This window comes from Pezoporus flaviventris, unplaced genomic scaffold (genome assembly GCF_033815535.1).
Source record: "Pezoporus flaviventris isolate CSIRO_AGI_PZ_B2104156 unplaced genomic scaffold, CSIRO_AGI_Pfla_v1 ptg000007l, whole genome shotgun sequence".
Taxonomy (NCBI): Eukaryota; Metazoa; Chordata; class Aves; order Psittaciformes; family Psittacidae; genus Pezoporus; species Pezoporus flaviventris.
This window is the reverse complement of record NW_026892555.1, coordinates 1,420,859-1,447,730: the sequence shown is the minus strand read 5'-3', so window position 1 is coordinate 1,447,730 and position 26,872 is coordinate 1,420,859. Positions and strand designations below refer to the sequence as shown.

The 26,872-nt window shown below is 43.8% G+C and overlaps 1 protein-coding gene across 2 annotated transcripts in view; it reads left to right on the top strand.

Moving 5' to 3' along the window:
- Nucleotides 1-6,428, top strand: part of ADGRB1 (adhesion G protein-coupled receptor B1) — a 285,153-nt gene extending 278,725 nt beyond the window's left edge. For both annotated transcript variants that reach the window (XM_061447600.1, XM_061447599.1), the window contains one exon: nt 3,620-6,428. In XM_061447600.1, coding sequence (XP_061303584.1) covers nt 3,620-3,817 — 198 coding nt within the window. In that variant the 3' untranslated portion in view covers nt 3,818-6,428. The remainder of the gene's footprint in view (nt 1-3,619) is intronic.
- The last annotated feature ends 20,444 nt before the right edge of the window (nt 6,429-26,872 follow it).

The window sequence follows — 26,872 nt, the reverse complement described above, 5'->3', positions numbered from 1 at the left end:
ACCCACCATAGTCATAGCTAGATAACACAACACAGTGATAATCTAGGTAGAAACAACCATATAGGGTTAGACCCAAGGCCAGTCTGGCCCTGGCTCCTCTCCTTCTCAGCTTGGAAAAATGAAAGAGCAGGAGGAGCATATGGTAGTGGATCTTCAAAAATGCCCCCTTAAGAAGAATGGCATCACTTTACTTCATAGTACTGACTGGATGCTGCTTTTGTGAATGTTTCGTGTACCTTTATAACTTTGGAAGCTTTCAGCATCAGTAGAGAGGTGTGGAAAGGTGGTCTGCAGTTTGTCTGGGTACTGTGTGCAGGGGGTGCAGGACTGGCTCCTTGGGTTCACTCTGGCCCAGGCAATGCTTGATGCCTCATTGTGCTCTGTAGTTCTTGTGTTGGAAGAGATGGTTCCTACCACGAGTACCTCATTCCTACTATCAGCAAGCCCCTAAGAGTTTCATAGAATACTTTCATATCCATCTGTAATCTCTTTTCCAGATTGAGAGGACATAGTCTGTGTAATCTTTCCTCCTACAGAACATGCCCATAACTTTGTTTATGGCTGTAAACAGTGCTACCCGCATCACTTCCCCTATATCCTTCTATCAAGAACACCACAAAGTGCACATAGTACTTCAGATGCAGATGCAGATTGGAGTTACACATTGGCATAGTGATGTTTTCTGTTCCATTCTCTATGATTCCTGTCTTTATTTATCCACTCTTAATATTCATAACATTTAATGTCTCAGATTTATTACCACTGAATAATTATTGTAACCTCCAAGTCTGATGACAGGTCTGATCAGAGGCCATTGCTGTAGATGTGAGCTCATAATTCTTTGTTCATTTCCCCTTCACCCTTAGTTTCTGTTCCTTACATGGATTTTCAGCTGCTTTCCCTCAATAGCACAAAAGGAGCCCATGACAAGAATAGCTCTGAGGTCTGCTAATCACGTTCAGTGTACATGATCAGATCTGGGTTCATCCTCAGAGCATGAAGGAGAGGCTGAAGGTCAGGAGTGTGGCAGACAAAGGGACTGTTAAAATAGAGATTGGTTGGGAATAGAAGAATGTGTGCTGAGGGTGGCCATAAAGAATTCTACAACGGTTTGGGTTGGGAAGGACCTTAAAGCTCATTCAGTTCCAACCCCTTCCATGGGCAAGGACACCTTCCACTAGAGCAGGGTGCTCCAAGCCCCTGTGTCCAACCTGGCCTTGAACACTGCCAGGGATGGGGCAGCCACAGCTTCTCTGGGCACCCTGTGCCAGCGCCTCAGCACCCTCACAGGGAAGAGCTTCTGCCTAAGAGCTCATCTCAGTCTCCCCTCTGGCAGGTTAAAGCCATTCCCCTTGGCCTGTCCCTACAGGCCCTTGTCCAAAGCCCCTCTCCAGGTTTCCTGGAGCCCCTTTAGGCACTGGAGCTGCTCTAAGGCCTCCCCTTAAGGAGCTTTCTGTTCTCCATGCTGAACCAGCCCAGCTCTCTCAGCCTGTCTTATAGGAGAGCTGCTCCACCCCTTTGAGCATCTTTGTGACCTTGTCTGGGAGGAGGATAATGCCATCAAAGAAGGGCTTTTGTTTGAGGGGAAAGATGGAATTATTTATGAACTTCATGTATATGATCATTTGTGATGGTCTCTCTTAAGTAATACAGCTATGGACACTGATGACTCCAAAAACTTGTGGCATTACAGCAAGTGCGGGAGAAAAGAAAATGTTTGTCCATTGAAAAGAAGGGTTCAGACCAAGAATTTTTTTTCTTCATCTGCTAGGAAACTCTTAATTTCATTCCATGTTTTGTCCTATTCGTGCTTTTGTCTTTCCGTGCAAGTTCTTGCTGCATCTTATCATGGCAGAGTAATGGCAACTGATTTATTTAAAAACCAGTTCTTTCTTTTCTTTCAAATAACTTTTAAAAAGTTATTTTTTCCTTTTAAATCAAAATAAAGATAATTTCACAATGATTTCATTTCACACTGACAAGACCAGGTTTATCTGGTTTGTACGTTTGGTCCTTTCCAACCCAAACCATACTGTGATTCTATGATTATGATTTTATGATTATGATTCTATGATACATTTGCCACTCTCTAGACACCAAATAACCTCATCCAGAGCCTTCTCCCTGTGAGCAACTGCAGGGATACAGGAGAAACTTCAAACTTACTTTTATATTAAAGGTGGACTTTTGGAAAAGTAAGGTTTGTGGCTTGGATGATGTGATGGACGCTGTCCCTGCAGGGCATTTATGGGATCCTCTCTCAGTCTGCTCTAAACAAGCCCAGCTCCCGCAATCTCCCCACATGACATATGCTCCAGACCCCTGACCATCTTTGCTGGACCCTCTTCAACACTTTCTTGTACTGAGAACAATGCTACAGCACCTTTTCTGTCAATCAGTGTTACAGTATGGAGGCGCGATAAACAATAGCCTTACAAAAGTCTCTTAGGAGACCAAAATCAGAAGTCAAGGTATGTGGATTAGCAGGCAGCAGATGGGCGTTTAGGTTTCCTATGCTGCTACAGCAATCTCTGCAGTGTCCTGGAGTACAATCATGCCAGTGCAGCCTACGTGTGGCTTCATCTCCCCTCAATAAATACATTTTGGTGACAGCATCAAGCTGTGAGACATCTGGACTGCATGTCACCTGCACGTCTGACTCCTCACCACCTCCCCAGACTTCTTATCTCCTTGTTGTCATCCTCCATGAAGTTGCCTTTCCTCTCTTCCTTTCCATTAGCCACTACTTTTGACAGGCAGCTCAAAAGGGATCTGTGCTCCTCTCATGTGTGAGGAAGTCTTTTCTTGCCCAGTGCTGGAGTGTTTTCTGGGGATAATTAACTGTGAAAAGCATCACTTCTGGAGCAGGGAGAAAATGGAACAACTGATTTAACATCTTTGCATGGACTCCCCCTTATATAAATGCTGAGAAGTACACCTATATTACAGAGCCTCAGCTCTCCCCGGAGTCTTGTCTTGGTGTGTACTGGCTGAAACAATGAACCGCTACGGGCTGCTATCCATGGTGGGATGCTGGTGGAAGACAGGGCTAATGGTGGTTGATAAAGCCTTGAAGGTTTGGTGTGGAGTTGATGGAAATGCTTTCAGTTCCAGAGCTGACAAGCCAGCCCATCAAGCAGCACGGGTTCACTGGCAAAATAGTTAGCACGTTTTGCTGCAATTAAACAGCCTATAAATAGCTGTGCTACATAAGGAATGTATTCACATTAGAGGCAGTCAGTGTATGTTCAGAAAGAACTCATTGTAATCTGGATTTCTATGTGGGGATTTTGGGTAGAAGTAGAAAAGGATCTTGAAGTCTCAAAACCATCCTCAGTTTCTCAGTGGAAATCCAAGGGGCAAAACCCTCAGCTGAAAGCTAAAATGTAGAGACATTAGGTGATAGAGATAGCAGTGAGGAAGGAAAAGTTTGTATTTTCTTGCTAAAAATAGGCAGTTTACGCACCAAGTACAATTGAAACACTGCTTTTGGATTAGTAGTTTCACAGAAAAAAATGCCTTTAATATAAGAAAAAGAGGTGAAAGTGGTATTTATTACATGGGTACTAACCCCTCTTTCTTTCTCTTTCTCTTTTCTGTCACTTCCCTCCTCTTGCAGCAAGAAAAACAGCAGACACCAAACAAGAGACCCTGGGAAGGAATCAGGAAAGTCCAGTCCCCACCATCATGGGTTAAAAAGGACATCGAACCTGTGGCACAGTCTCCCCTAGAACTCAAAACTGTAGAGTGGGAGAAAACAGGGGCCACCATTCCCCTGGTGGGACAAGACATTATTGACCTTCAGACAGAGGTCTGAGCGGAAAGGGAAGAAAGGGACTCTCTTATTTTCTGGAAAACAAACGAAACAAACAAAACACAACCACGTTTTAAAGAAATGATTAAATTAAAACGGAACCGAGCGAGAAAAATGTTTGGTTTCTTTTGAAACCTTTGGTAAGGTTGGAGTAACTTTTGTATTGTTCTCAGCAGAGAGGGGGAATATTACTTTATAGAGTATAGTAGCTGTAGGTTCAGGACAACACGAGCTTTCCCAGGTAGGACTGGAAAAGAAGTGAGCCTGGAAGAGAGCGAGGAGGAAGCAGAGGGTGGGAAGGGGCTGCAGGGGATGAGCCCTCATCAGAGATGCTTTCGGGCTGCTGCTGCACGCCGAGAGCCTTCCTGCTCTGCCACAGGGAGGTGTGGAAAGATGCCCAGCAAAGGGCCAAGAAGATTGGGGTTGTTTGGAGACCGTAAAGAGGGGACACCTGCGGGAGCCTCGCTGCGCTGTAGATCCCTTGGGGAGACCCAGCCTTGAGGGTCTGTGGCATCCCTCGATGATCCTCGCCCCCCACCTCTCCCTCACCAGCTCACTCGAGAAGGAAGGAGACGGGATGCGCCAAACGGTGGCCAAGAAGACATTCCCACTCCGATGAGCCGCACCGTGACCTGGCATAGTGGCGCTCCCACAGCGGGTCCTGGACGGGGAAGTGGTTGCATCATCCATGGCTTAAGTGGAGAGATAAGGTGGAGTTTCCTCCTCTCATCCCTCCACAGCAGAGCTTCCATGTGCCCCAAGGAGTGGGATAGGCACAGGAGGAAAGGACCACCTCCCAAACCTGCTCGCCCCGTCTCGAACGAGAGGGTGGAAGGTGTTAGAAAACCAGACCAACATGAAGAATGTAGGTCGTTTCATTGACTGTTAAATAGATAAATTCAGCACGGGCCTTGCAAAGGTCCTCTTGGCCTCATCCTTTTTATTTTGTTTTTTTTTTTTCTGTTATTTTTCCTTGCTTTCGGATTCAGATTGATTCCAAGCTGCCCCTCCCTGGAAGGCAGAGAGAGAAAGAGGGAAAGACAGACCTGCCGATGTACCTGGAGACATTTGGTATACAGAGATGTTGCCTTAGGACATTGAGACAAACTGACAACACGAATAACGTCCACTTGGAAACAAACGAACAGACAAACAAAATAATCTATTTTTTTCCTTCTTCTTTTCTTTTCTTCAATAAAAAGAGAACTTGAAACCCGAGACCTTTCTTTTCTTTGGCTCTTGTCATTTCGAATGCCTTTTATGTGCCGTAGGACTGCGCAGGCAAGGGGTGAGCATGCCACCTGCTGAAGGTGGAAGGCAGAGTTGCTCCATGGAAAGCTTGGGATGGTGGGAACACACAGCCTTTTTGCTGCTGGCTTTGTTTTATTCAGTTCAGGCTTTGGTTATTATCCCCTGGCTGGCTCTTCTCCTCCCTCCCCACTGCCCAGAGCCAGCAAGCAGGTTTGTGGTCCTACAAGAAGGAAGAGGTGGAGCTGATCAGGAAAGCAGGACATTCCTCATCAAAAAATACTGTCTTTTTATTTCACCATGAAAAGAAATAATAACAATTTTAATTTCTTTTTGGTCATTAAACATTTCTCAAAGCTATTTACATAAAACAACGTATCTATATTTCACACACCCCCCCCCCCCCCCAATGTAGTGCAATACTTCTATCATTTAATAAATATACCAGTAACATTACAAGCAGACTTCATTTTTCTTACCATTCCCAGCACTGTCTGTCTGATGTTTGGAACAACTCTCCCAGCTTTGGAGATGTGCAGTGGCAGAGCTCTGGTTGTAAGCGGCCAGACTGTGCCAGACAGCAAAGCTTGATCAGGGTCTGGGTTCTTACTGTGTGTTTTGGTCTCTTTTTGATAGAAATTAATACAAAACCAAAATATTTTTAGGGAAAAACTAGCAATGGATTCAAAATGCAAAACAATCACTGCCCCCAGTTGTGCTTCTGCCACTGAGGTGTTGCTTGGCTTGACAACATCTCTGTTTAAACTCTCCTTTGGGCCACCTGGGTGATCTTCAATGGCATTTACCTTGCCATTACCTGTAGAATATAAAGGATGGAAAGAAAAAAACAATCCAAATAGCTTAAAGAATAGGGAAAGTGATTACTTATAAAAAACTGTGATATTATTGTTCAATTTTAGATTACTCTATGAAACAGGAAAGCACAAAGGCCTCCCTCAGATGCCGGGTTGTATGATATTGTAATTATTATAATTACACATTATGAATTTTAGCATACAGATATCTTTCTACTGTGTTTTAATTCTTTTCTCTATTTTTTCCCCCTCTCCTTTCCCCTTACCCAACCAAGCCTCTTCTCTTCCACCTTCCCCATTCACCCATTCACTCCAGCCGACTCGCAGGACATTAACGGTGATATGTAATTACAGAGATCAATGTTTGTTTAATAACTGTTGCTCTTCGACTTTCTCTGCTCAGCTCCTCCGGTTAATTCTGTTCTCCCATGCCCTGCCCCATGCCATGCCTTCCCCTTCCTCCTCTCCGTGTTCGTCAGTTATTTTTTCTGTACAGTTTTCAGAGCACAAAATGAATGTGTCTTATTTCTAATAAAAGAGGTGCAAACTCCGGCCATGTCTGCTTTTTACCAGCGCCCCTGCCCGCGCCCCACATGTGCTTTGCATCGCGCCCGGGTGCTGGGAAACACCTCTCCTGGACCCACAAGTTGACACCTTGGCTGTCTACTCTGGCATATCCATAGCCCAGGGCCAAACTTGTCCCATGAGTGCATCTTTTGCTTTTAGCTTCTTGACATCCCCCAGAATACTTCCCTTTATGATGCACATTTCCAGGGCATGAGGAGTTCCTTTCTTTATGCAGCACAGCCTGCTTTTCTGCAGTTATCTTTAACCCAAACCTTGATGCATCCTTCCAAATATCATATGATGTGAGGGACAGATCTGGCAGCATTATTGGCTGAAGGCAGTGATGCTGGGTTATAGTTTCCAGTGGAGCCAGGATAATGCTGATGCTACCCTGACTGCACACCTGCAAAGCCAATGTCAACTTCAGCTGGATTTCCCTGCCACCTCCTGTATTACCAGGCAGGCTGCAAGCAGCAGCATGGCTCAGTGGATGAGGGTGTGAAGGATATCACTCATTAAAGATAACAAGAAATGAATCTAGGTGGAGATTATTCATTTTCTTGGTGTTTATCCTCGAATACCTGAAATTCTTCATCAAGAAAATGTGTCCTTATCTCCCTATCTCTGCTCCATCACTTCCTTGACAGTTTTTAGGTTCACAGGCAGGATGCAGGAGGCTTAGGGGTCTGACAAATCAGATCAAGGGCTGCTGCTCTCTAAAGGCTTGATCCAAAGCCCAGTAGGTCCACAGATTGTAATGACTTCTCTTTGTCTGACTGAAATGAACAAGATATCCTGAAAGAGCTGAAATGACTGGAGAGGTGTGGGGCTGCCTGGAGGCTCTTAACCCAGATCGCCCATCTCTGAGCCATGATCCAACCCTTCTTCAATCAGCAGCACCTCATGGTGAGCCCCAGAGTTTCTCCATCCTTCCTACAGGGGTGTTTCTACATCTTCCATGCCATGATCCTATAGCATTAACAGGCAGAAGGGAAATGCTAGCCACCAGGCAGCAGACGAGGTGATGGGCTGGGAGGGCAGGAGATCCCAAACCCTGGGTCACAGCCCTAGGGATGAGTCAGGAGGTACGTCCTGCTTCTTCTCATCAAAAGGAGATGGAAGGTGGGACCACTTGTCCCTACTGTGTGCATGGGACTGTAAATAACAGCTCTGTCAAGACGTGGTGGATGCAGGAGTTCAGTGTTATGCACAGGTAGTTTTGGTTTGTGCTGCAATCATAACACAGTGTGGCTGCAAGGGGCTGGACAGTGGATTTCTCAGCTTGGAAAGGACTCCCCCTGCACTGCACTGTCCTATGACCCTGTGATATCCATGGAGCAAACAGAGAACACATGTACATGCACCATGATCTTGCATAGAGGAAGCCCAGTCACATTGTACCAGTGGTTAATAAGGCACATTGCACATATAAGATGTCATACTTTTTGGCTGCTATGCTGGAAAACTGGGAAGAAAATGGAAAGCATTTCCCCTGAGCTGCTGTGCTGGATGCACTCAACACTTTAACCAAACCTAGAGTAGTACAGGCTCCAAAGGAGCCAAAGATGTGAGCTATAGCAGAACTCCCCTAGCAAACCCACAAAGAAGCAGAGTGACTCAGTGAGCATCGATGTGTATAAGCTTGGAACACCAACCATGCAATTAACACATGAATAGTGGCTGGGTTTTCCAAGACTCATTTATCAAGGAAGAAAGTTGTGGGTACAAGGGGTCTCATGCCCACCTTTCCTATCATATGCAATTTGACTATGAGCGTCACTTCATCCCATAAATATGACGGCTTAAGTGAGCTTTCATTAAGCTCTCTCTGCTAGGAAGTGATCCCTCCTTGATCTGGGTTCCTCTCAAAGTGCCCGAGAGGCCTTTTACTAACAACAGATCTTTGGATGAGCCTAATTTGAGTTCTACCTGAATTGCAACTGAGCAGAATGCCAGGTAACTCTCCCCTTGAGCAGGGACACTTCTCAAGCTTCGAAATTCCTAACCTGAGATTTAATGATCCTTTCTTACCCAAGGTGGAGGTACCCCTTATTCTCAACAGATCTTTGGTAAGTGACTGACAGCATGTTGAAGTAATACTAATGAAATGTTACTAGTCCATGTAGCTACTCAGTATTAATTATTCTAAACTTTCTATAGAGAATTCCATTAGACATTAAATGTTGTCCAAGTCTGAGACTAAGATTGGACCTCCCTGTGCCTAGTATTCCATTCTGAACCTTGTGATTCAATGGGATGGTTTTGCTTACCCTTTTGCACCTCTGATGTCTGTGTAAATTATTCTATCTTGATTCTAACTTGATTTTCCTTTGTATGTTTCTCACATGTAGTAACTAATAGAGTGAACCTTGCTACCAAACTTTGTTAAGTTGCATTTCTATCGCATTGTATTAAATTCCTCTTTGCTAATATCTTTGGTCCTTTCATCAATCTAAATCACTATTCACAACTGTGCTTGTAGGAAAAGGCCCATATGGTGAAAGACATTGTTCCTGGAAGTTTTGGGATCAGGGCAGGAAGTTACTTTCTGTAGTCTATTTTGTGGTTGAAGGGGTTGCTTGGGCTCACTACATTACTATCTGAAATGTCCAAGACAAGGTAGGATGAACCCAGGCCTGATGTGCATACCTGTTCCTGAGCCTCTGTTGTGACAAGATCTAAACAGTAAAGGAAAGAAAGAAGATTATTGTTGTGTTTTTTTCTTCTTATTTTCCCCAATCTGCTCCTCCCAGGAAGAGGCGAGTTCCTCCCCAGGGAACCGTTTGTCTAGCAGCTTGCAAGCAAATGGAAAACACCTTCAAAGCAGCTTTCATCAGCCTTCTGAGTCCTCAGGGGATCCATGTGGATGACCTCCTCAGGTGTTTACTCTCTGAGACCAATGTTCATTCATGATGTTCCAAAACAGCTTTTATATATCTGAGCCTAGAAGCTCCCTTATGTTGGCAAGCCCCTTCGGTAGGCCACTTTCCTATGAAGCCTTACAGATGACAGCTTGGAAGACAAGCACAGTTCCTAAGATGGGCCCACACAGGATTTCATGTTGAATGGGAAAAAATCATTCCTTCCTGGCCTTAAGAACTTGATAATCCTGTTAGGCTATGATGCTGAATAGCGCCAACTGAGAGACTCACTGCTGATTGTATGTGCATTATGTTTGAGTAATGAACATCACTCATTACACTGCCTCATTAGCAAGTTGAGTAGCTGTTATGGCAGTAACCCAAAAAGGAGGCCCAGGGGAATGAGGTACTCAGATTTCAGCTGCTCCAGTCTCTTTGCTGATCATCTCAAGAGAAGTCAATCATGCAATCTGAACTGCCATCCTTTCACCCTAACAACTCTCTGTGAAGCCCCACCGCATGGACATGGGCCTTGCTCATCTACTTCTGTGCCCCACAGATACTGTAGCTTTGGCATGTTAGTGAGGACAAACTGGCTTCTAAAGAGAGCATCATGACAGCCAGAAGAGCTGTGTCGTCTTGAGAGATGAAGTCCCAAGATCATTCTTCTGCATCACATCCTCACTAGCTTCACAGCTGTTTGCTTCTTTTGGAAAGCAACATCTCTTGACTCCTGAAGAGTTTACAAGAGCTCCTTGAGCTTCTAAATAGGGAAAGAAAGGACAGATGTTGTATTCAGAGGACAAGCAGGACTCTCAGCCTGTGCGGACAAATCCCATGCAAGCTTTGGGTGGTTTTGTTTGCTTCTTCCTCTTTTCTTTAAGAAATAACCAAGCACAAGTGTCCTGCTCTCAGCTACTGCATCCTGACTTGTGCTAGATGGGTCCATGAATACAGAGATACACCAGAGCTGAGTCCTTACTGCCACCACTTCCTATTGACTTTAGTTCTTTATGTAAAAGGCCAAATTTGAGGCAAGAACAAGTCAGTGCCATGGAATATTCTGTCATGCAAATGCCTGCAGCTCCATTAGCAGCAGCATCTGGGCAGGTGTTAAACACTTGTTCATTGGAGGAGGTGAAAATGTAAAGGCTTAGAGCATCATACAGAACACAGGATGTCACCAAGGTATTGCTTCAGTTAAGCCAGATTTCTACAGGAAAGTAAATACCTGATCATTAAAATTATCAGGTCCTAAACACAGTCAGTAGTAACAGGCATTTTTCTGATGGGGCTATGAGTGATTTAGCACTTTCATATAGAATCATAGAATAGTTAAGGTTGGAAAGGACCTTAAGATCATCCAGTTCCAAAACCCCTGACATAGGCAGGGACACCTGACACTAGACCATGTCACCCAAGGCTCTGTTCAACCTGGCCTTGAACACTGCCAGGAATGGAGCATTCACAGCTTCTCTGGGCGCCCTGTGCCAGTGCCTCAGCACCCTTACAGTAAAGAACTTCCTCCTTATATCCAACCTAAACTTTCCTGTTTAAGTTTTAACCCGTTACCCCTTGTCCTGTCACTACAGTCTCCAGTGAAGAGTCCCTCCCCAGCATCCCTATAGGTCCCCTTCAGATACTGGAAGCTGCTCTGAGGTCTCCCCGCAGCCTTCTCTTCTCCAGGCTGAATAGCCCCAACTTCCACAGCCTATCTTCATACAGGAGGTGCTCCAGCCCCTGATCTTCCTCGTGGCCTCCTCTGGACTTGTTCCAACAGTTCCATGTCCTTTTTATGTTGAGGACACCAGAACTGCACACAATGCTCCAGGTGAGGTCTCACAAGGGCAGAGTAAAGGGGCAGGATCACCTCCTTCAACCTGCTGGTCATGCTCCTTTTGATGCAGCCCAGGATACAGTTGGCTTTCTGGGTTGTGAGCACACACTGAAGCCAGCTCATGTTAAGTTTCTCATCGACCAAAATGCTCAAGGAGAACTCAATGTGTGTATATAATGCTGTGCTGAGAGCCACTACCGTCTTCTATACAGTCCTCATGGGGCAAAATGTCATATGTGATGTGAAACAGCACTCTGACCCTAAATCTCAGACACATACACATGCATATGCATGCACACAAAACCCCGTGTATTCATACCCCATGCACACACCCACTACTCCAATAAACACACAGGTAAACAACTATGAATGGACAAAACCATTAAAATGCATTGGGACCGATGATTCTCAATGAAATAGAGCCTGTTTCTGATGTCAAACTGACTGGAAAAAAGCACTCAGAAAACATTGAAGATTTATGCAAGAAATGTGCTCAGTGGACTCCAGAAAGACAATGTGAATGCAGCAAGATGCAGTGTTTGTCTGATCTGCACATCTGCAGTGGGGGTTTTTTGATGGATTTTATTTGGTTGAGGGGTTTTCTTTTTGTTCTTTTCATTCCTTTCATTTTCTTTGTTTCTATTCCAAGGAAACAGATATTCTTTCAACCAAGCAGACTGGCAATGACATCCAGCTTCAGCAAAGGAAAAGCAAACCAGAACATTTCTCACCTGGCCCTATGGGACTGGCTCATTTTTGCCTCCCATAGGTGATCAGCTGAGAATGAACTCTTTAATTCTAAACTCAGCAGGTTTCTGCCCTGTTGCAAATATCAGGGCAAACATGAGAAACACAGAGCTCAGGCCACGGAGGTGAAAAATGATCATGGGCTCCTGTTTGGGGGTAGCAGCTCAGGAGACAATATGCATTGTTGTCTCCTGGATTTATGGAGTATCTATAGAGAAGATACTGAGCGGAGACTTGTGAGATGGAGACTCAGTTTCTTGTCACAGGCTTCCCTGCATCACTTTTGCATTAATGCCTTAATCTACCCATAGAATCATAAAATCCTAGAATGGTTTGAGTTGGAAAGGACCTTAAAGCTCATCCAGTTCCAACCCCCTTCCATGAGCAGGAACACCTTCCACTAAACCAGGTTCCTCGGAGCCCCATCCAACCTGGCCTTGAATGCTGCCAGATATGGTCTTGGCTTTCCCAATTCATTGGGCACCAGTGGTGGTATCCAGTGTAGCCAGATTTCCTGACATGTCTGGCAACCTGCTGCTGCTGCTGGCATGCAGATGTGCTATATGCAGTAAAAAGCAGGATGGAAACTTCTCTTTTCTTCTCTGTAATGGAAAATGTCAGCTTCAAAGCTATGGAAATTTAGAATTCAAATACAACGCTTCACGGCATAACTTTGACAAGTGACCTCTGCAGAGGTGGAGCATTAACCAAAGGATGCTATGCAAATGTTAGGAGAGATTTGAGAGCAGGAGAGAAAGAAAGAGGCAAATTCTGCAGGAAGCAAGAGGAGTGCAGGGGAGTTTCTGTTCAGGAGAAATCATTGCATGAAAAGGCAAATCCTCATCTCCTGGTTTGTGTGGGCTCAGATTTTTCAGGGAATGGATAATCAAAGCATCACTTAATGTATATGGGGAGTTTCTTGGCTTTGATCAATTGTTGGCTGGAATAATTGGCAGCTTCCTCATGTTATCTCATATTTGGACCTATTATTAATGTTGTAATTGAAGCTTTGAGGTCTCAGCCAAAGCAGGCTTCCATCACTTACGGGTGATTTGCATTTACATGGGAAATAAGAGTCACCCTTCAAATGGCTGGCAACCTGCTTGAAATACAGGAGCCCAGTGGAAAGGCAGAAAAGCTTGATGTGAGCACAGAAAATCCAGCAGCAGAGGGAAGGGATAAATGCTGAGCTTCTGGCTCCTCCACAGTTGCCCTTTGTACCATTCAGTGTATAAAATCCTCTCACTCAATTTCACTGAATCTTCTGGAAGATGTCAAAGGAATTGCTGGGTCTCAGTTGCTGCTCATCAAACAAGCTCTCTACTGACTTGAGCTGGGTCAGGCCTTTCAGGTGTGACACCTACTGTGTGGTAATGGAAGAAAGTGGTTTCAATCTTGGCCCTGTTGTTGCTTTTAGTCCAGCTAAGGCAAAACAATGCAAATCACCCCCATTCAGTGTCAGGCAGGATTTTGGACCCATTAGAAGAATCAGTAAAGATAAAATGAGTACAAAATGGATCACATTGCATAGACAGTCAACTGAAGAGTGCTTTTCCATAGTAATTTATCACCTTCCTTAAATAAAACAGCTGATTTCCCTGTGCTTAGATCTGTAACCAGAATAATTTGTCTATCCTCAGCAAAGTGTCTCATAGACTATTGCACTGTGGTATTGGTGGAGAAAATGGGAATTAATGTAAATAGTGGATAAGGAAGGTGCTGGTGGGTGAAAGACTATGATGGGAGTAGGGCAGAAGTCAGTAACGCTGTTCCTTAGTTAAACTAAAGATTTTGTCTTATTTAACATATTTGCTTGAAGCCTTGGAACAAACAAGTTGTGTTCACCAATAAAAGATTTGGAGGCAAAACTTTGAGTGATGTTGTCAATACAAAGAGGGATTGAGACATCATCTTAGGAGAACAAGGTGCCTGTTGAAAACAGGGGGAGGAATGGAATAACATTTCATACTACAGCACGCATGGTCAAGCTAAGTGCAGAGCTGATGCTGCAGCCTGGAAGGCTCAGTAGATGGGAGCACCAAGGGGGAAAGTTTGGATGCATTTGAGACAATCAACAAGCAGATAAAAGTAAAATGCCAAGCTTGGAGGGTACCAGGAAAGACTCTTCCAGTAGCAATAAAGAAAGGAAGATGGCGTTGTGAAAGAACCTGGTGAGATTGCTCTGCGGTGTTGTGTGCATGCAGGCATTGAAGTGTCCTGGGGCTGCCTGGTGTCTTCTTGGTGTCGAGACCAGTGTAACCAGTCATGCACAGTCAGAGAAGAAGTATTCAAACTGGGAGGGGTGATGCAAAAGCTCAGAGGAACTGAGCCCACATAGAATCATTGAATCATAGAACAGTTTGGGTTGGAAAGGACCATAAGATCATCCAGTTCCAACCCCCTGCCATGGGCAGGGAGACCTCAGACCACACACACCTGGTCAGGCTGAGAGAGACTGGCTCCTTTAGTCTGTTTAAACCATGTCAAGAGTTTTGTGACTGTTGCTGATGACTATAGAAGGGAGGGAGAGAACAGAAAGAGATAACAAGTATTCCTTAACTTTCAGGATGCTGCTTGTGTACCAGTCCCTGATTAGAATGATAGATATAGAAAAAATAAGGGTGAAGGTTAGGATGTGGTTCTGGGCAACCTGAGGTAGTTAAAGATGTCCCTGCTCATTGCAGGGGGTTGGATTAGATGATCTGGGAACGTCCCTTCCAACCCAAAATGTTCTATGACTCTACGATTCTATGTTTCTATGTGGGAATTTCAACCTGGAGGAGAGCTGGAGAAGGAATAACATTGTTGGTTCAAGAGAGAGACAAAACAGAAGAGAAGGGTGTTAGAGACAGCCACATGAAGTGCTCTAAATGACAAGGTGTTCCTCCTGCCTTGGCACTAAAGCTGTGCCCCCAAATCCAAATGTTAATGTGGTCGAGCATGTCTTCCCTGTGGGCACAAGCACACAGAGGATATGGACACAGCCAGACACACAGCTCAGCATAGAGAGCAGTGTCTTTACCAGCACCACATGAACACACATAACATAAAGACACAAAAAGCATGGATGGCTCTATCCTCTTCCTCTTCTCCAGTGGCACAGAACTGAAACTAAGGATATTATTCATAAACCCAACATGGGTCTAATTTGTTAAGCATTTGGCCCCTGGGTCTCAGTCCTCCCTGTGTCTGGCCCCAGGACCCTTCAGCTCCTGAGGCTGGTGGCCCCAGTATACCAGATAGCTCCAATCCTCTCTGCTCATAGCCAGTCTGGCTTGCAGCTCACTGCATTCACACACAGCTCAAGATAGAAGTAACAGAGCAAACCAGTACAGAAAATCATTAGAAACAACATCTAATAAAGAGACAGAACACTGGTCATCAGGTACAGGGTTGGACCATTACAGCCTGACCTCCAGCATGGGCGCTGTCAAAATCACTGTGCTGCTTTTGCTATTCATTAAGTATTTACTTCCATTGCTGTTAATGCTGTTTCCGTGTTCAAAGTTACTGTGTTCATAGGAGAAAAGTGATCAAAATTTACTCAAAGGACATCTTCAAAACCCATGGGTCCGCTCTAGACACTCAGCAGTGGTTTTCTCCTTGTCTGTACAGGAGTAGCTCATGCTGGGGATCCTTTTGGGTGCACTAAAACACAGAAGCTGACAGCAAGAAAGCATCCTGTTGGAAAATATATTGAAAGAAGAGCTTTCCAGAAGAGATGGGGCTGCCTTTGAAGTTTAAACTGCACGATTGCTCTGTAATGTTCTGCCTTTTCTTGGTAGTGATTGCCAGAAACTTGGCTAGGAGTCTTGCAGTGTTAAGGACTAGTATTAATGACTCCAGTAGCAACCTCTGCATACCAAACTACGCTGTTTTCACTGGCCTGTGAAAGATTGTTTGTCAAGAGGAGGACAGGCTTTCTATTCAAAGTAAGTGAGCATATGTGTCCACTGCAGAATATCAGGTGCTGTAGCAGGACACCCACTCACATCCGTTTCTGCTTAGCTTAATTCATAATCCCAGTGGGTGCTTGGAGCAGCAGTGTCTAGTGAGAGGGAATTCTCTCAAAGGGAATGGAAGGAATCAAAAGATCTCCTTTTAAACTGGTGATGAATTAAGCACAATCTTAACCTCTATTAAGAAAACAAACTCCTTGTTCTTTCAAAGCTTTCCAAAAACATCTTCCCTTTAGAAGATCAGGATATTGTTTTCCTTGGTCCCTTGACAATCCACCATCAGGAGACTGGAAATAAGACAGGACCTTGATAGTTCCATTTGATTTCCAACCTGTCCTCTGGATATGGGCAGAATCCTCCCACCTTTGCTCTATTGCTCTTTCAAAAGGTCCCTTCTAAACCAAACCGTTGTAAGAAAAAGCAGTGTTGATCCCTTGTTCCAGCTTATCCTTCCAAGAAGAAAATGAGGGAACGCTGAAGGATGGAGAGGAGAAGGGGTGATTTCTATACTTTTTTCCTTTGTCAAGCTTGACTAATTATAAAACTCTAGTAAGATTCCTGCTGAGCAGGTAAGGGGCCGAGATGAAACAGCAACTCAGTCCAAGGGGATGAACTTCATCAATGATCCAATTATTTCAGATATGATGTCTTTTGTGTCTCGGAGTCAGCAGTTCCCAGCCCTGTGCACAGAAATGGACAGCATTTCACACCAGTGAATATAGGGTGGTGGGAGGCATTGGGGAAGACTGCCTTGATTTACAAACGAAAGTGATTAGCATATAAATTGGTACTGTAGGTTAGTGAGCAGAGTAGCCTCCCGGAGTTGAATGAATCAGCAGGGCTGAGACTGTGGGAAGGAGGCAAATTAAAATCTCGGCTCACTTCAGTGCGGCTGCAAGAGAAAATGAAAGTTGTTTTTTTGTGTCGACTTTATTTATCTTTGATTATTGTTCACTTGCTACTCCTTTAATTTCTCCCTCCTCCTTTCTTCTTCTGTCACTCTTCTCTCCCTTTTTCAGTCACTTGCTCTCAGATAGGATCCTACACATATGGCCAGCACTGCAGATCCTGGTTATTTCTCATGTAATATTCATTAGTAAAGCCAGTGCATGTCTTCCTTCTTCTTTTTCCTGGATGTTTTCTCTTCATGTCCTATCCCCTTTTATCCTTTTCTTTTGACCTCTCCTCTTTTCACAGTGTGTCTTTTATTTCACAGGGCATCATTGTGAGGGTGCTGAGGCACTGGCACAGGTTGCCCAGTGAAGTTGTAAATGCTCCATCCCTGGCAGTGCTCAAGGCCAGGTTGGACACAGCCTTGGTGACATGCTCTAGTGGAAGGTGTCCCTGCCCATGGCAGAGGGTTGGAACTGGATGATCTTAAGATCCTTTCCAAACCAAACCATTCTATGATTCGATGATTCTATTTGTTTTCCTGCTGCATGTCTCAATCTCTCTTCCTTTTACTCCCTCTCATGAGAAACCCAAGCAAAACTGCTGGTGTAAAATGACAGTAACAGCTGGGGAGGGTGGTTTCCTTGTGCTGCTCCAGACACATTCCTCTCTCTGTGCTTGGAAATGGGTCTAAAAACACACCTATTTCTTTCTGAGCTCTGGAGAATAAATGCTGTAAAAGTTAGGCACTTAGTGGTGGCACAGTGTGTCCCTTGGACAGAAAGACAGACATGGTACAGGATGCAGTAGTGGTGGGCAGTTGCTTCTCTCATTGTCCAGCTACCTCTACTGGCCCTTTACAGGCATGATGTAGGCTAACCCGTCAGGACACAAAGCTGGTGCAATTGGGGAATCACTTTATCTTGGTCCTGTCCTGCTCCAGGCTTTCTCCATTGTCACCCTTTACTTACCCTCTTTCCCTTGAAACAACCTCTTCTAATGTCGCCTTTGACTCAGCAAAGGAGGACAAGAAAAATCCTCCTTAGCAGGTCATCTGGGCAGGAAAAGAAATCCCTTCATCCTGACCTTGGCTCTGGTTCATATTCATAGCTGCTTTTTGCAGGGATTTATCCCTCTGCCTAAGTGACCATCAGGGAGGTAGGCACGTTCTTATATTGCCAAGCATGTTCGAGAGGGGTAGCAGCCACATCCCATTCAAAACCAGCTGCGCACACAGTCTCTCTGCATCTTCTTAAGTCACAGCTCAAAAGAAGCTTTTGTGTATTCTGTTCAGTGCAGAACACTGCAGTCTTCCACAGTTCACCTCCTTTGAATGACATTGGCTGCCAGCAATATTCTAGGTAGAAATACAGATTCCTAAACATGCAGGCTGGAGGGGACCTTTGGTATAACCTATCTGCCTTTCCTGAGGAGTCCATAGTGTCTATTGTAGTCCATTGCAGGGCTCAGACTTGCAAGCTGTCCTACCATGTCTCTGTTATTTCAGGGATGCTGTTACGATGCAGAGGGGTCTGTGCAGCATATCTCTGCCTCCTCTGCTTGTTTGCCAGGCATTTGTGCACAACTATGGGAACAGGGTCGTTTTCTGCCCTGTTTTCATCATTCCCTAGGTCTTTCTTTCACCCATCGCCTTGCCCTAGGTACTTACCACCCTCCAATTCCCTCAGTGAACTGTCAGCTATTACCACCATCCTCTGAAATGCCTAGGGTTAACCTTTCCATGTTGGTAAGGCTATTGCCTTTACCCTGCTTTGTCAAATGGGTCCCACTACTTGTGGTCCTGATTCCTGAAAGAGGAACCTTTGCTCTTAAAACCCAAATGGTACCTGCATGGGTCTTTTGAGCAAAAGGATCAGGCTCTATTTCTTTAGGAACCAGTCTATCATGGAAAACACAAAGAAGCTGCTGACAGCAGCGACTGCAAGAAGTTACCAAAGCAACTTCTTTTCTAGCTCACTAAAGGTACAGACAACGTAAATGTCCTTGGGCTCACAAACATTTCTGTTCTGGCTCAATCAAAATGATATAATTTAGATTTTCCCTTAAAAAATACAGATATAGTGGTTAATGCACTTAAGCCCCCAAGCTATACTTGGGTTTTGCAAGAGGAGTTTGGCTCTTGGCTTCCATACACTACCCTAGAAGATGTCTTTTGCTCCAGGAGTTTTATCTTTATACACACTGATCAAAGATGAACTTAGGCAAAGAAACATGCAGCTCCCCTTGCATTCATGTACATTCAGATTTAGTCACTGTGGGCAGTAGCACAGAGCAGAGAGCATGTCTCCAGGCTGTCTTACGGGCCATGAGAGCATCTTCCTTCTCTCCTAGCTCTCTTCTGAGGAAGGTGATTTAAAAAGAAAGATTGGTTTAATAAAGAGCATCTCACTGCGTGATATACCAGCCCTGGGGTAGCAGTACATTTATCTGCACACATTATGGGTTTAATTTGGTCTATGTAAAACCCAGAGAAAACCAATTAAAGAGTCTTATTAAATAAGTCCTCATCAAAAAAATGAAGTGCAGTCAAGTTGCTGAAGCCGGGGAGATGAACCAAGCTCCTGGACTGTATCAAATGGGATTGATGGGAGCTCTATCCAACTCCATGTGTGGTTTTAGTTTGTTATGGTGTGTGTATATGTATAATGGAGAGGACAACACCTGTATGTGATGTGAGAATGGGGGAATCCATCAGAGAGAGCTGAACAGGAAGGCGCTGCAGAGAAACAAGGAACAAAACTGCTCATACAATGCTGAATTAGAGTTGCCCTTGATTAAGGCATTACTTTCACAACATGAGTACAAGCTTTAAACAGGGTTCTTTTTGTCCTTATTAGAAAAGGTGGGATTTTTTTTTTCTACCTCCACATGAAGATCAAACAAATGAATCAGTTTCTCCTTTCATTAATTTTTAATGCATGATTTCCCTGGTATAATTGCTCACCCTGAAATAAACCACCTCAGCCCCAATCAACGCAGTTGTAAATATTGATGTGAAAGAAAAACTGGCAGCAGTGTTTCCTCTGAGCATTCAAAGGCAAGTAAGTTGTAAATACAAATGCAACCAGCTGGCATTTTCCAGAGCAACGGAAAGTCTCTTGCTAGAGTTGCAAGATCAGGGCCCAGGCAGTGGGACAGGATTCTGGGCTACCATATATGTCCTTGGAGCAGGAGTTTTGGGCAACTTGCCCTTTTGTAGTCGTTCTGTAATCCCAACCCCAAGGCCTTGGGCAAATCATTTGTTATGGGATTCAGTGCAGTCACTGGCACATAAACTGATGACTCCAAACTCCCTTGGTAGTCCATGGGGAGCTAGTCAACCTTTGCAATGGAGTTTAGAGCATCTTAATATAGCCACTCAAAATATGTCACTGGAATCACCACAAGCACCTTTTTCTCTAAAAGGGGCAACCAGGTGGTAGGGACACAAACTGCAGCTCCTTAAATGCAAATGAAATTAGTCTAACCATACCTTCTAGTTCTTCCGTTATCAACTCTATTTGTTCTTTTCAGCAGTTATGTGTTTATCAGGTTGGTTCAGAAGACTGCAAAGACTGAAGAAGAAACAGGGTGATGGAATAAATAAAGGTTTTGCCTTGAAATGTCCAACTCTTCTAGAAAAATGTTCTGATTAGATATTACCAAGGGTAATGTAGGGACAAGACAAGGTAAAATGGCTTTAAACTGAAAGAGGGGAGATTTATGTTAGATATTAGGAAGGAGTTCTTCCCTGTGCAAGTGGTAAGACATTGGCACAGGGTGCTCAGAGAAGTGCCCATCCCTGGCAGCGCTCATGGCAGGTTGGAGGGGGCTTGGAGAAACCTGATCGAGTGGAAGGTGTCCTTGCCCATAGCACAAGGCTGGAACTAAATGATCTCAAGGTCCTCTCCAGCCCAAACCATTCTGTGACTGTGATTCTGTAATTTTTCCCTCAAGGAATCAATATTTGCTCTTTTACTAAGAAACAGTTTTACAAGATAACGCATGACAGTACTAATTCTTGACAATTTCCCAGATGTAATGTTACCTGGATGGATTCTTCAAACCAGAGGAAGGAAAGAAAGAGACTTGTAGCAGTGTACTCAGTTTGATTTTCTGTTGTAACTTGGACTGGTTCTATGTCTTTCAGGTTTAGTCAGTAGGTACTTGAAAATGGTGTCCAGAAAGAGAGACAATGGAGAAGAACCTAAACACATGATAGATTTTACCCATTCCCCTGGCTTTCTGAATTAAAATTGTAAAAGAAGAAATATTCATCAAAACTTTTAGAAGACTGAGGAAGATGCACAAGTCAGTTTGCTGAAGCTGATCTCTTTCACTGGAAGAAGGGCCACGAGGATGATCAGGGGACTGGAGCACCTCCCATAAGAAGACAGGCTGAAGAAGTTGGGGCTGTTCAGCCTGGAGAAGAGAAGCTGCATGGAGACCTCATAGCAGCTTCCAGTATCTGAAGGGGACCTATAGGGATGCTGGGGAGGGACTCTTCATTAGGGACTGTAGTGACAGGACAAGGGGTAACAGGTTAAACCTTAAATAGGGGAAGTTTAGATTGGATATAAGGAGGAAATTCTTTCCTGTTAGGGTGGTGAGACACTGGAATAGGTTGCCCAGGGAGGTTGTGAATGCTCCATCCCTGGCAGTGTTCAAGACCAGGCTGGACGAGGCCTTGGGTGACATGGTCTTGTGTCAGGTGTCCCTGCCCATGTCAGGGGTGTTGGAACTGGATGATCTTAAGGTCCTTTTCAACCCTAATTATTCTATGATTCTATTCTATGATTCTTATAAAATACACAGTTTCCAGGGATGAATGACAGCATTTCAGCTGGCTCTGATACTTAAAGACGGATCTGCCAGGTCCACACTTTCATGCTTAAAAATCAGTGCCACCAAGCAATTAACCCATGAGGTCATGGCATTTCTGTAGTGAAAATATGATCTGTACTTGATTTGTTTCTTCTTTGGTAAATCCAAGCTCTGTATCCTTGTTCATGGAACAGATATGTTGCTCTGTATCTTTCCCATGAAGCAAGTAGAAACCTAATGGGGAATCCTGTATTTCAGGTCACAAACTGTGCTCCATATACACAGAAGAGTTGCATTTTACACTGAGATAAAGGGTTCCTTAAATCAGAAGAAATATCTTCTGCTACCTCTTGTCCATAGTTTGATCCTTATTTCAAGGTATAATGATGTGTGTTTTGAGCAGTGGAGGCTCATGTTAGGCAAATGGAAAAAGTGGTTTATTCATCCCACATAACCTGCTCCTGTACATCCGCATACAAGTTCTTTCCAAGTAGCGCTTTGAAATCTGTCATTTTAGTGAAATGCTCCCATTGCTTCCCTGTAATTTATCACTCCCTTCCCTGTCCCCTTTTCCCATCATCACCCTCCCAAAAAATTGCAGTAACACATGAAGATTAAAACAAAAATCCTCATTTTCTGAATTCCAGTATAAATGTTCTGAATAAAAATTCAATCTGAAAAATCTTTTGTTCTGCTTTTCTCCTTTTTTTTTTGTTTAAATTCCCCTCATCCTACAAGGACACCATTTCTTTCTGAACACATTAAGATTTACCATCCCATTCTCTAGTAGTTCACTGCTGGTTTGCATGCAGGAGAAGATTGCTTTAACAAGTGATTACTAGTAAAGGGCTCTGATGATGATGTGGCAAGAAAGAGCATTAAAATAAACTTCTCTAAATCCTAAGAAAAGTTGAACATGCCTCTAAATATTTTAAAAGTTGCATAAAAACCTTATATAAGGGGGCAGTATATAAACCAGCAAGCTCTAGTGTCTCTCATATGTTCAAGACACTGGCTTTTAATATCTGTTTTGTCTGTTGAAAGTGTCACATAAAAGATGACAATTCCTTTCCTGGTAAGTGTAGGAAGGAAGTTCATACACCTAAGAGCTCAAAAGAGTTTTTCCTCTTTTCTATCAAATCTTCTGCCTCATTACACTAAGACAGAAGTTGGTCCTATGCAAGAGCTCCATAATCATAGAATCATAGAGAGGTTTGGGTTCAAGGGACCTTAAAGATCATCTAGTTCCAACCCCCCTAATGTGTGTCACAGGATCAGTGTTAGTGTGTCTACAAAGGCAATGTCTTGGAGGTGCTCTGGGGAGTTTGTGTCATTCATATTTAGCCTTTATTGGTTAGTGATGAGATGACTGGGCAAAGTCTTTACAACCGAGCTTTCATCACGTCTCGTTCTTTAAACTCTTTCTGGGTCTATCTGAACAGAGATTTTGGGTTTTTATAGAATCAGAGAATGGTTTGGGTTGGAAACAGCCTTAAGATCATCCAGTTCCAACACCCCTGCCACGGGCAGGGACACCTCACACTAGACCATGTCACCCAAGGCTCTGTCCAGCCTGGCCTTGAACACTGCCAGGGATGGAGCATTCACCACTTCTTTGGGCAACCTGTGCCAGCAGCTCAGAACCCTTACAGTAAAGAACTTCCTCCTTATATCTAGCCTTAACTTCCCCTGTTTCAGTTTGAACCCATCACTCCTTGTCCTATCACTACAGTCCCTAATGAAGACTCCTTCTCCAGCATCCTTGTAGTCCCCTTCAGACAATGGAAGCTGCTCTGAGGTTTCCCAGCAGCTTCTCTTCTCCAGGCTGAACAGCAGCAGCTTTTGTTTGGGTTTGGTTTCCTTTTCTTTAAGTAAATGTAAAAAAAAAAAAAATCAAACAAAAAATAGAGAAAAAATGGGCCTCCAAAGGGATCAAAATTGTTCTTCAAATGATTCAAACTGAGTTGAATTAGGTCATTCCTTTCAATCAGTAAAGAAGTTATGCACTGTATGGTAGAAATTCAAAACGTTTTGGAACTATCTATCTAATTCCTCTAGAAGAAGATTGCTTTGACTCTCTCTTTGACTAAGATAAATCAGGTTTTTTTTGCAGTTGGCCTCTAGCTGGAAAGCCTTTTCTTAACAACCTGAAGGTGAAGCAAAACATTCTATGACAAGTGAAGAAAACATGAAAGTAAATCCCAAACTGAACCAAACTAACTTTCAGTTTTGTACCAATCCAGCTGAAAAACACCCACTTGTTTTTACTCAGATACTGAACTCTGACTCTGCATTATTCTAAGGTTTTGCTTCCTAGAAAAGCTACCACTGAGAGTGAATGCTTAGTAAACATCAGTGTCAAGGCACATCTATTCATTTAGGGATCTTGTATTGCAACCTTGAATGAAATGCCCTTTATCTCTCCAAATGTCATCCCATCCTGCAGCAGGGATGAGTTTTACATGAAGAGCTTCAGCTTACAGTGATGAAAAACTTGGCCTGTGTGCTTCTAAAGACAATTGTCAGACAAATGAAGTCCTGGTTATTGACTGAGTACCTAGACAGTACTTTGTCATAGGAGCAGTTGACTGAATCATAGCGAGCAGGAACATTTCAGCTTTTAATGGCCATCATTTGTTTTCATCTCTGTTTCACTGAACCCTATCAAAATTGAGAACTCTTTTCCTGAACAAGGAATACCCATTGTGAAAAAATAGCAGCAAAGACCTGGAGTCCTGAAAACTTGACTTTGGTGTGGTGTTTTGAATTAGATTTCAAACCCGTTGTTGCTCAGACGAAATACCCTTTCCTGCACTATGAAAGGTAGGTCGGAGACCCTAGCACCTATACATGAGAGAATCACAGATTAATTGAGGTTGGAAGGGATCCAGGATGTCTTTAACTCAATCTCCTGCTCAAAACAGGCTTAGCTACAAGGTCATACCAGGCTGTCCAGTTCTTTATCCAGTCTGGTCTTGAAAACCTCCAAGGACGCAGACTGCACAGCCCTCTTCAGGCAACCTGTATTTGAAAGAGAAACCCTTTCTTGTCTACCTTTCTCTATCCCACAATGAGTATATCCTTATATCCACTTTGAATCTCTCGTTTCCACTGGTGATTAATGCCTGTGAAGAGTCTGGTTGTTTCCTTGGTAATCTACCTGTAGACACATGAAACTGCTTTTAGGTGCCCTCCAAATCTGTCCCATCTCCAGGCTGAACAAGTCCCAGTCCTATGGACTCTCTGCACAGAGCAAGTGGCACAGCCCTAGCTATCTCAGTGGTCCTCCACTGAATTCACTACAACTTATGAATGTCTTTTCTGTTTTGTGGCTTCCCTTTTAAAAACAAGACTTCCCTAAACCACAGCCTTTAACTGGAATCTAATGATATGGTTTTTAGTTGTTGGTTGTGGTTTAAACCCAGTAGATATCGAAGCCCTACAGAGCTACTCACTCACCCTGCAATGGGATGGGGGAAGGAATGTGAAAGGCGAAAGTTAGAAAACTTGTGGTTCAAGATACAGACAGTTTAATAGGTAAAGGAAAAGCTGCCTGCTCAAGCAAAGGAAAATAAAGAATTCATTCATTACATCCCATTGGCAGGAACATGTTTAACCATTTCCAGGAAAGCAGAGCTTCATCACATGGAACAGTTACTTGGGAAGACAAACACCATAAATCTGAGTTTTCCCCCTTCTTTCTTTTTTCCTCAGCCTTTTATTGCTCTTGTGATAATTACATGGAAAACCTCTTCACTTAGTTTGGGTCACCTGCTTGGTTTTGTCCCCTGACAGCCTACTGCACACCCTGTTCACTGAGAGGGCAAAGTGAGTAGCAGAGAGGGTTTGATGCTGTGGAAAAATTCCTCAGCAAAACCAGAAAAGTGTGTTATTAGTACTGCTTTGGTCAAAAATCTAAAATATAAGCTACTGTGAAGAAAATTATGTCTTAGCCAGGCCAAATACATTGACTAAAGAGGATTTTCAAGCCAAGTTGCCCCATGCAAGACCTGCTTGGATGCTGTGACTAGAGAAATTGTGTGACTAATTGCAGAAACTCATCAATGAGGCCATCTGGAATCATAGAATCACAGAACGGTTTGGGTTGGAAAGGACCTTAAGATCATCCAGTTCCAACCCCCTGCCATGGGCAGGGACACCTCACATTAGACCATGTCACCCAAGGCTCTGTCCAACCTGGCCTTGAACACTGCCAGGGATGGAGCATTCACCACTTCTTTGGGCAAACTGTGCCAGTGCCTCAGTTCCCTTACAGGGAAGAACTTCTTCCTTATATCCAACCTGAATTTCCCCTATTGCAGTTTGAACCCATCACCCCTTGTCTAATCGCTCCAGTCCCTGATGCAGAGTCCTTCTCCAGCATCCTTGTAGGCCCCCTTCAGATACTGGAAGGCAGCTAGAATGTGACTGTATCTAACTCCCTTCTCTTCTGTTGTGTGCCTCTCTTGAATTGCCCATGTTATTACCTCCACAGGTTGGAACTGCCACGCTGCCAGTTAGAAACCACATCCTAACTTGCTTAATCTCTTCCATTTCTGTCTTTATAATCAGGGACTCTGATGCTGTCCAGCTGAGCTTGTTAGATGCAACATGTGTTGCTACTTGTTTGTACCAAGAGAGGCAATTAAGATGCTTCTCAGGTATTGGTTTGACTTGTCTCTTCTTATCTTTCTTCCATTATTTACAACTGTATAGCATTTGCAGAAAACTCTGCTACATTAAGATTCACATCGCATTGCTAAGGCAGGTTTTCACCCCATCCTTTGTAAATCAGGCTTGCATTGGCTCTGTGTGAAATGTATTATATATCGTGCTCATTAACACAGCATATGAACACATGGTTGAGAAGATAAGACACTTCAAGAAGAGGAGAAATGCTGAGATGGCAGGCTGCCTTCTGTAGAAAGGAAATGTCATGAAAACTTCAGCAACAATGAGATTCTTCAATCATCTTCCCCAGTAACCCATTCCACATGCTATCTATCTCTCTGAGTCTTTCTCCCTCTCTCTTGTGTATGGCATTTTGAAAAGCAAGAGCAAATTATACATTCACATGAAGGTTACTGAGCCATTCAGTAGACTCCAGGAAGGCTTGAAAACTTCCTTCTGTTCATCTTGCATTAAGTATAAGCTCTACAAACATTACCAATAGGGGTGATACTCTGAATTCAGACATTAGTGAATCACTGCATCTCCTTTAACACATGGTACCTCCATCTTCCATATGTTTTTAGAGGCAGAAGAGGGAATACTGAATTCCTTCATCCAAAAATGAACGCTGGCATTTG